An 8,480-nucleotide genomic window follows, 5' to 3' on the forward strand; every position below is an offset into this window, starting at 1 on the left:
AAATTCACAGTGTCGCGCTGATGTAGTGCGTTTATTTTGAAAGAGACTGTATGCAAACTGTACATTTCCTGTGAAAACAGAAGTGTATTTTGAAAGAAGACGATGCATGTAACAGACATAAGTTGACACGGCGTCCCAGAACGTCAACAACCAACACACCCAGGGTACCTTGGATGTCGTATGAGGACGTGGAAAGTCCATGACCAAATGTCAATATGTGACGAGGTCCAATATACAGAAATGGTTGTGTAAACTTAAATAATAGCAGAACCTATATATGTCATATAAACACATTTTTAACAAATATAAATATGTACTTAAGTGGCTCTTACAAGGGGGATGTGTCCCCTGTGTCCCCCCTGAAATCCACACCTGTGTATACCATGCACATATTCCACAGTACCTCTGAAACTGAAGTAGATGTCCAAGAACATGTGCTTCATACCAACTTTTCTTCTCTAAGATTCTGGAAAAAGGCAAATAATTGACACATACCTTGACTTAATGTGGCCCAAATGAACGAATGGCAGCTGGACATTATTTATAACCATTATAATAAGGGTTAAACGCTTCAAATCATGCAGCATTTGACTGACCACACCCTCAGGAATGCGTGTGCTTACCGATCAGGCTCTAATATTAAAACTCTCTGACTTTATTCATGATTTGATTCAGTTGTGAAGTGAATAAGCATTTGTTAATGTAGAGATCAGAGTGGAACAAAGGCACTCTGGTGTTTGTAATACATAATCTGAAGAGGAAAAAAAACCCACAGCCCTGCCAGCTGACTATACGGGACCTTTAATGCAGCTGCAGCTCTTCATTCAGATGCTGAGTGGAGCAGCGGATGACCGGATGAAGGGACGCTTTTCTAGGAAAAAACAGACCACAGCTTTTTTCTAATCGCATTTTCAAAACCCACTCTGATGCACACTGAGGGATTCCCCCCCGTTACTTATAGTGTTTAGCTGTGGAAGCGCTGCCCTGGATGCAGACTGAGCGGATTGCGGCAATCAAAGCGTCCTGAGTGATCGGAGCTCAGCGGCAGCAGCAGCATCTCATTGTATGAAATGCGTCACCGTGATCCTGTTCTCCCATTTACTCATCTCAGCTCTCACCTCACGGACTGTTCCCCGCACTGACAATTTCATCAGGTAAGAATTGCCTTTATTTGAATTTATTTGACTTGAGATGCAACAAATGCAGACATTATCCTCGGACATTAGAAACGCTGCTGCGTGGAGTGCAGGAAAGGATGGCTTCAGTTTGGCTAAATCTTGTAGGCCTACACATTACAATAGATGATGTATTGTCCCGACTTCTACTCCATTTTATATGCACAGTAGCGTCCGTGTTTCTAACTGAGCACACGCTCTGTGAGGGCTGGCAGCTTTAATCTAACAGTGATGTAGTGTGAAATGGTGCGCACTGGCCAGGTATATGTTTGATAGTGGTCTTACTGATGAAGCCTGGACCGGTTAATAAGGGCTGGTGGGCGGGTTTGTTCTGATGGGCAGTCTCCTCTGGAGGAGCTGGAGGAGCGGCTCTCATGTGTCTTCTTTTCGGTGCAGGTAACCACATGCGCGGGCCGGTGTCACCGCGCTGAGCCCGGAGAGCACGAAGGGTACTGGGGTCAGAGAGACAAGAGCGGCCGGGAAAGGTGGACCGGATGTCAGCCAGAACCTCTGAGGCCTCGGGACTGTCGGTGCCGCTGCACCGCTGTCACGGGGTTTTCCAGGCCAATAACGGCACCTGCGCGGAGCAGCTGAGCTTTTTTCCGCCGTTCTCCTCCACCCTCGCGCTCCTCGTGCTGGTGGCCGTGCTCGTGGGGATCATCCTCGTTTCCCTGGCAACGTTCCACTTCCACAAGAGGAAGCTCCGGAATAGGAAGATCCAGCGCGCGCAGGAGGAATACGAGCGCGACAGCCGCAGCCCCGCGCGCGGTGCCGGGGCGAGCGGGGAGCCCGCGAGGCCGTGCGTCATCGTCCGGCCGGTGAGATGTGAGGAGAAGCTTTCGTGCCAGAGCGCGGAGCCTGAGAGCGGGGACGCCACGGAGGTGGCGGAGGGCGAACAGGCGCTGCACGAGACAGTTCCTCTTGACTGTTAACTTGGTGCAACTTCAGGGAATGAGACTGTGGAATAAACAGGAAAAGCAATAAGGCACAAAGAACTCCCACACCCATCTCTGCTGCTTGTAGATGACTTAGAAACATTAACGCAGAATACTGAGCAGAATAGAGGTAGATCTACAGTGGCATAGGTTAGCTATGTGGCCACACACCTTCCTAATACACTAGTATTTAGCCAACCAATTCCTTATGGCACTGTATAAAGTATTTGCCTGCTTTGACTTTTGGACCTCCTCCTCTTCCTCAGCCTAAAACGTTGTTTAAACCTCAAAGATGTTTAAACTTTAAATCCTCCCTGGGATGTGACACACGGTTGTGTTGAATTATTAAGAGTTGGTGACACAACACAGACCATAATGGCTCGCTGATCTTCCTTGGCATGTCTCTCTGACACACTACCAGTATGTAGTTAGACTATAATGGATGTTGTGGTGCTGTTAGGCAGTGCAAAGCTGCATATAGGCTGTAGAAAAATGGCTTATTTGTTTGCGTAGTATTTTTTCCTTCAATTAAGTGACTTAGCATATTTGCCTAAAGTACTGTCCTCCAATGTCTGGTAGACATATAGCTCTAGTTAGCCTGACAGGATGCAAGACTTTTTTGCCGTAGTATTGCACATAAGATTTTTTTTTTTTAAAAAAATGTGTCAGTAAGTTTTAGCGCTGATATAGTATTTTCATTTTTGAGTATTTATAATGTATTCTCTGACATGTAATAAACTGAGGATCGGTTTCAGTTCAAGCCCGTCCTTTTGTTTTTTTCTTTCTTAATCCTTCATATTGTATCATCGTGGGCCTAATAGAAATTCTGTGTCATTTATTATGATATGAATTCACTGTAAATGTATGCCATTATGAGAGCTGGAATGTTTTACAGTAACATCATCTTTCTGGAGTTCATATAATCTGCCTTATCAAAGGAAAATATGTAATATTCTAAGTTTATAAATAAATACTTACATTATGTTAATCCTTTGAATGTGTCAGTAACCTTTAACAGTTGTGACTCGTTGACTATCATAACAATCCTAATACTCATTGCCATCATTCACTCTACATATATTTGCAAATGTTTGGATGGATTTTCATTACATCACCCATTTACGTCACGAGACAAATGACCTTCCTAAGGGAGATCCATAGTGTTTGGGTCTCCTGCATAAGGACCCATTAAGAATCACTGCTCATATAGGAACCATATATAGTGCAAACACTGTCCACTGAATACAGAATCAGACCCACTGCAAATAGAAAGTCTCCCCCATGGACCCCATCAATCTCTCAATTTGATTTATTGACATGAAGGTTATCCATAGAGGTACCACCCTTAATCTCAACATCTCCCCATAATGGCGCCACAGCCTGTCTTATTGGAGGTCAGTGGAAGTGAATCAGCATCAGTCAGTGTTGGCCAGGTACCAGGACACCATGTTCCTAATTGTCCCCAGCAAGAAAAGGCCTGGGAATATGAAGCAGTCTTTGGCAAGGCTCCAGCCCCTTGGAAGATGCACTGACAGACTGCCCGTCGTCTATCTTATCTCATTGGCATAAGTGCAACAGAATGAAACCATTTATCTTTGCAGGGAAATTGGAAGTAAGTCAACGAAAGATGACTAATGAATTCTACTTTCAAATGTACATTTCCATCGGAGCAATTTATAGATTGGGGTTCGGAAAATCATACATGTTTACAGCATAAAAATGAAAGGAGCAGCATTCTGTAATAATGAGATGAGGATTTCTACTCCAAGCGACTGAGAACAGATTCAGTTTTTTTCCACCGTTGGTCATAACCAGATATAATTACAGTATTTAGTTCCATCTGTCCGTTTGACCTGGCTGTGAGACACATTTCCATCTGCTTAAGGTGGAGTTAAATTATATTTCTTGGGGGTGGGGAGGTGAAACACCTCATGTTGATAAGATAGGATGAGGGAAGAAACTTCCTGTCAGTGGCAAATAATGGATGTGAGTGACTAGGGATGGATGGAGGTCAGTGGAAAACAGATGGATATTGGCAGATAGAGATGGATGAATTTGTGGACGTCAGTGGCTAGGAGAGGATGGGGGTCAGTGGTACTCTGTAGGAAGGGATGGAAGGAGGTCAGTGGAGAGAAATTGATGGAAGACGATGGATAGGAATCAAGGAAGGTCAGTTGGTCTGGAAAGGATGGAGGTCAGTTGCTAGGAATCAGTGGAGGTCAGGGCGAGGAATAGATGGATGAATAGGTGCAGATCAGTGGTAGTACGTCGCTAAGGATGGAGGGAGATAAGTGGCTTGGAGAGGATGGAGATCAGCAGGGCCAAGTTTAGTCAGTGTCTTGGAATACAAGGAGGTCAGTGGCTGAGAAGAGATATAGTTTAGTAGCAGTGAGTAGCTAGGAATGGATGGAGGAAGGCAATGAAGTTAATAGTGATGGGTTGCTAGAAATGTATGAGTTTCAGTTGCTAGAAATCAATGGCGATCACTGGCAAGGAATGAATGAACAAACACGGCTAGAACATACACCGATCAACCAGAACATTAAAACCACTGACAATTCCCCAATTCCCAGTCTGATCAAACATCGGTGGGACGTGCTGTTACCCCACCTCACAACCCACAGGACCCAAAAGATCTGAAGCCAAGGCATTGGTGCCAGACATTATAGGACACCCTCCAGAGGTCCTGCGTTTATGCCTTGAGAGGTCAGAGCCAAGTCCGGTCCAAGGAGGACCCACCGTGGATCGGGGGTACCTCTGGGGTAAAGCATGTGCCTCAAATGTTCAATCAGATTGGGATCTGGGGTATTTTAAAGCAAAATCGACACCTTGAGCTCTTTGTCCCATTCCTCAGGTCATTCCTGAGCAGTTTTTGTGATATGGCATGGTGCACTGTCCTGCTGGTGGGGGATCACTGCCATCGACAAGTGCCGTTGCCATAAGGGGGTTTACTTGGCCTGCAACGATGTTTGGGTGGGTGGAGCATGTCAAGTAGCATCCACATGAATGCCAGGACTCAAGGTTTCCCAATAGAATATTGCACTGTAACAAGATGATCAATCACTTCACCTGCCAGTGGTTTTAATGTTTTGGCTGATCAGTGTACATGGATGGAGGAAAGGATGAAGGTCAAAAGTAAGTGGTTAGTATTGAATGTAGGTTGGTGGCTGGGGGTCAGTAGAGGTGGTGAGGAATGATAAAGGTCAGTACGAATGGATGATGGGCAACAGCTAAATGGACAGAGGTCAGTTGCTAGGAATGGATGAGATGGTGGAGATTATTAGCCAGGGATAGATGAAAAAGGACTGCAGTTTTTTATTGTCACACATATGGGGCTGCATTGGAAAAAGAGAGACAGAGGGAGAGACTTTTGTGTGACTTAAGTTTGCTCTGGGAATAGCCTAGTTATTGTGTATAGCCTCATTTAGAATTAATGAGGCCAGTTTTCAGGGTTTTGTTGTCCCACGGGGTTCTGCTCCTCGGTGCTGCAGATAAACTTTGCAAGGGACGATGGCTGGCCAGTGAGTGGATTAGGCCCTCTGAGGCTGTTTATTATAGCATTAATATGGTTGTGTGTATGGTGTGTGTCGCCTCAGGAAACTGGTCTTCAGTTAGGATAAGTATTTAAATGGGGCCACATCTAATAGGAAGATCAGGTGAGCTTTTGTGCTTCCAAGTGCATAAAGGCCTGGTTTTGAAAAGTATTTAATACATAAAGTTTTACTTACTTACTTACTTCAACATTGATTTATTGTCCCACCAGGCCTCTCCCTGAGTGCCATCCCTAGCATGGGTGGATTATAAGGAAACAGGCCCCTGGGCACAGATATGGAACCAGACACAAAGATTTCATAGTTGTTTAGCCTCTTTTTTTCCCTTTTCTTTGTCGTTGAGAGTCCCTTTTTGTCTCTTTGCAGCTGTTTTGCATCTCTTTGTGGTCTTTTGTGTCTCTTTGTAGTCATTTTTTGTCTTTGTGGTAAATTTACATCTCCTCCTGGTGGGTACCAAGGAAAATATGAAAGAAGTTAAGGTTATGATGTCAGTGACAGCTTTCGAGATAACACATTCACACTCCAGCCTCGACACAAATCACTGCTTGGTCATGGACTCTCCTGGGTGCATTTGTTGTTGACGTTCTGGGACGCTGTGTCAACTCCAGCCTGTTACATGCATTGTGTCTTTTCAAAGTACACATCCATTTTCACACAAAGTGTACAATTTGCATACAGTCTCTTTCAAAATAAATGTACTTCATTGCACTGTGATTTCACGTTTTTTTCTTTAAACACCAAACACACGTGGTTACGTTTAGCTAACACATGCATGTGGTTAGATTAAGGTAACAAAAGCAAGAGGTTGAGTTTAAAAAAAAAAAAAAGACCAGGGTTTGGCTTTACAATCATATGGCAAGTGAACACCAGCTTCCTGGGTGAAGGTCAGTGGTTGTTGGGCTCATCCACCGCCCCTCCCGCCTGCCCTACTCGGACTTCTTCCACCTAAACTTTCGTTGTTTTCTGGCTATGTTTTCCCTGGACACCGTCCTGCTGACCAGTCGTGTATTATGCCAATGTGAAAGGTCAGCTTTTATCGTCGGTGTCTGCTGCTGGAGGTCACTGACCAAGTGCCAGATTTCAACGACTTCAGAGTGAGATCGGGTTGATTTTTTCTGCATGACATGCGCAGTTTCAGCAAAAAATAGACTCTGAAAATGGCCTTTAGATGATCATACTGACATTATACCACCTTTCAATCAATCAATCAATCAATTTTATTTATAAAGCCCAATATCACAAATCACAATTTGCCTCACAGGGCTTTACAGCATACGACATCCCTCTGTCCTTAGGACCCTTGCAGCGGATAAGGAAAAACTCCCCAAAAAAACTCCTTTAACGGGGAAAAAAAACCTTTCACTACAGCTTTGATGTCTTAATCTGTCACAGACATGAAAAAATATAATTATTTCTTCTTAACGCAACACTTCCTGGCAGTAGCAGGTAGCATTAGCTATGTTGGATCCAACAGGTTGAGATGCAGCTGACGGACAGAGCCATGATCTGTTTGGAGGCTAATAACAACAAAAACGAACACACATACTTAGATACAAACATCAGTAAGCTTCACATAATGTGTGTTTTTTATCTGATGGAAGGATTTTTCAGTCAAAGGTTAAACAACAAAGATATGTGTCAAGTAAAATCTGATAATGGACTCACAAAGCAGATTCACAGACTTGGATAAAACTTCAAGGTCTTCAATCAGGCTCAGGTCGGTACACAGGTTGTCAGTTATACAGGCAAAGGTATCCAATACGACAAGCAAAAAGGGTGGTCAAAAGGCAAAAAACGGTCAAAAACACACTCATAAGAAACACTAAGGAAACGCTGGAACTCAAGAGTAAAGACAACCTGACAACAAACAGAGAAGACAGGGACTTAAATAAGCTAAGACAAGGAAGACAGTGAGACAGGTGAAACGCATTAGGGCGGGGCAAGTAATCACAAAGGAGGGAAACTTGACAGGATGTGGGATCTGAAACGTGACGAGACAATGGTTACCAAAATAAAACAGGAAACAAAGGGATGACAAATAAACATGAAATTAGATAGCTTGACAGTCATGACAATGTAGCCCCGTTTTCACCAAACACTTCCAGTACCTTTGGAACCAACAGTAACCCTTCAGACTCGGTCTGTTTAGTGTTTCCACCACAGACAGTCCTCTTAAATGTGGGCGGGGTTGTTGTCACTCACTGCTCCGTCCAGCACTCGCTGTATTTCCTCATCAGCGGTGACACAGATGGAAGTCTGCACCTGGTTTATCGTCCATAGAACGAGGCTGCACGCCGACATTTTCAGAACAAAACAGAACAGGCTGCAGTGAGAGTCTCTCCATGGGATACTTAAAAATAGCAGCTTTGTGCATTTAGTCCTTCTCAGTGAGAGGCAGCAAAACATCCTTTCATTTTATAGTTACAGTTTACTAATAAAACTCTCCACAGCATGAACAGTGGTTACATGAGCCTCAAAACCAGACACAACTCAGCCCTGAGCAGAGTGACCGTCCTCTACTGACCAATCAGACTGCAGTGTTCACAGCTCCACCTTTAAGTACCAGATCTGTGTGCTAGGTACCCCAGCAGAGGGGGGACCAAACATGATAACGGTAAGGAACGGTTCCATTGGTACCATCCACAACTTTTCACAGTGGGAATGGAAAAAAAGCGTACCAAGCTGAACTGAACTCTACCGCACTTCTTTTGTATTTTCCCTGGTCGGTACGTGTCTCTTTGGGTGACTTTTTGCAGGTGAAGGCAAGGGGACCCCTGACACATCACATTGAGTGATCCATCCAGGACCAAGTTTAGCCC

At 44.3% G+C, this 8,480-nt stretch overlaps 1 protein-coding gene across 1 annotated transcript; it reads left to right on the forward strand.

Annotated features, from left to right (window-relative positions):
• The first annotated feature begins 668 nt into the window (after positions 1–668).
• LOC117261840 (uncharacterized protein C11orf87-like) lies at positions 669–3,098 on the forward strand. Its single transcript, XM_033634381.2, has 2 exons — positions 669–1,154; positions 1,572–3,098. The coding sequence occupies exon 2, from the start codon at positions 1,670–1,672 to the stop codon at positions 2,105–2,107; it is 438 nt and encodes a 145-aa protein (XP_033490272.1). The 5' UTR covers positions 669–1,154; positions 1,572–1,669; the 3' UTR covers positions 2,108–3,098.
• The last annotated feature ends 5,382 nt before the right edge of the window (positions 3,099–8,480 follow it).

Source organism: Epinephelus lanceolatus, chromosome 11 (genome assembly GCF_041903045.1).
Source record: "Epinephelus lanceolatus isolate andai-2023 chromosome 11, ASM4190304v1, whole genome shotgun sequence".
Taxonomy (NCBI): domain Eukaryota; kingdom Metazoa; phylum Chordata; class Actinopteri; order Perciformes; family Serranidae; genus Epinephelus; species Epinephelus lanceolatus.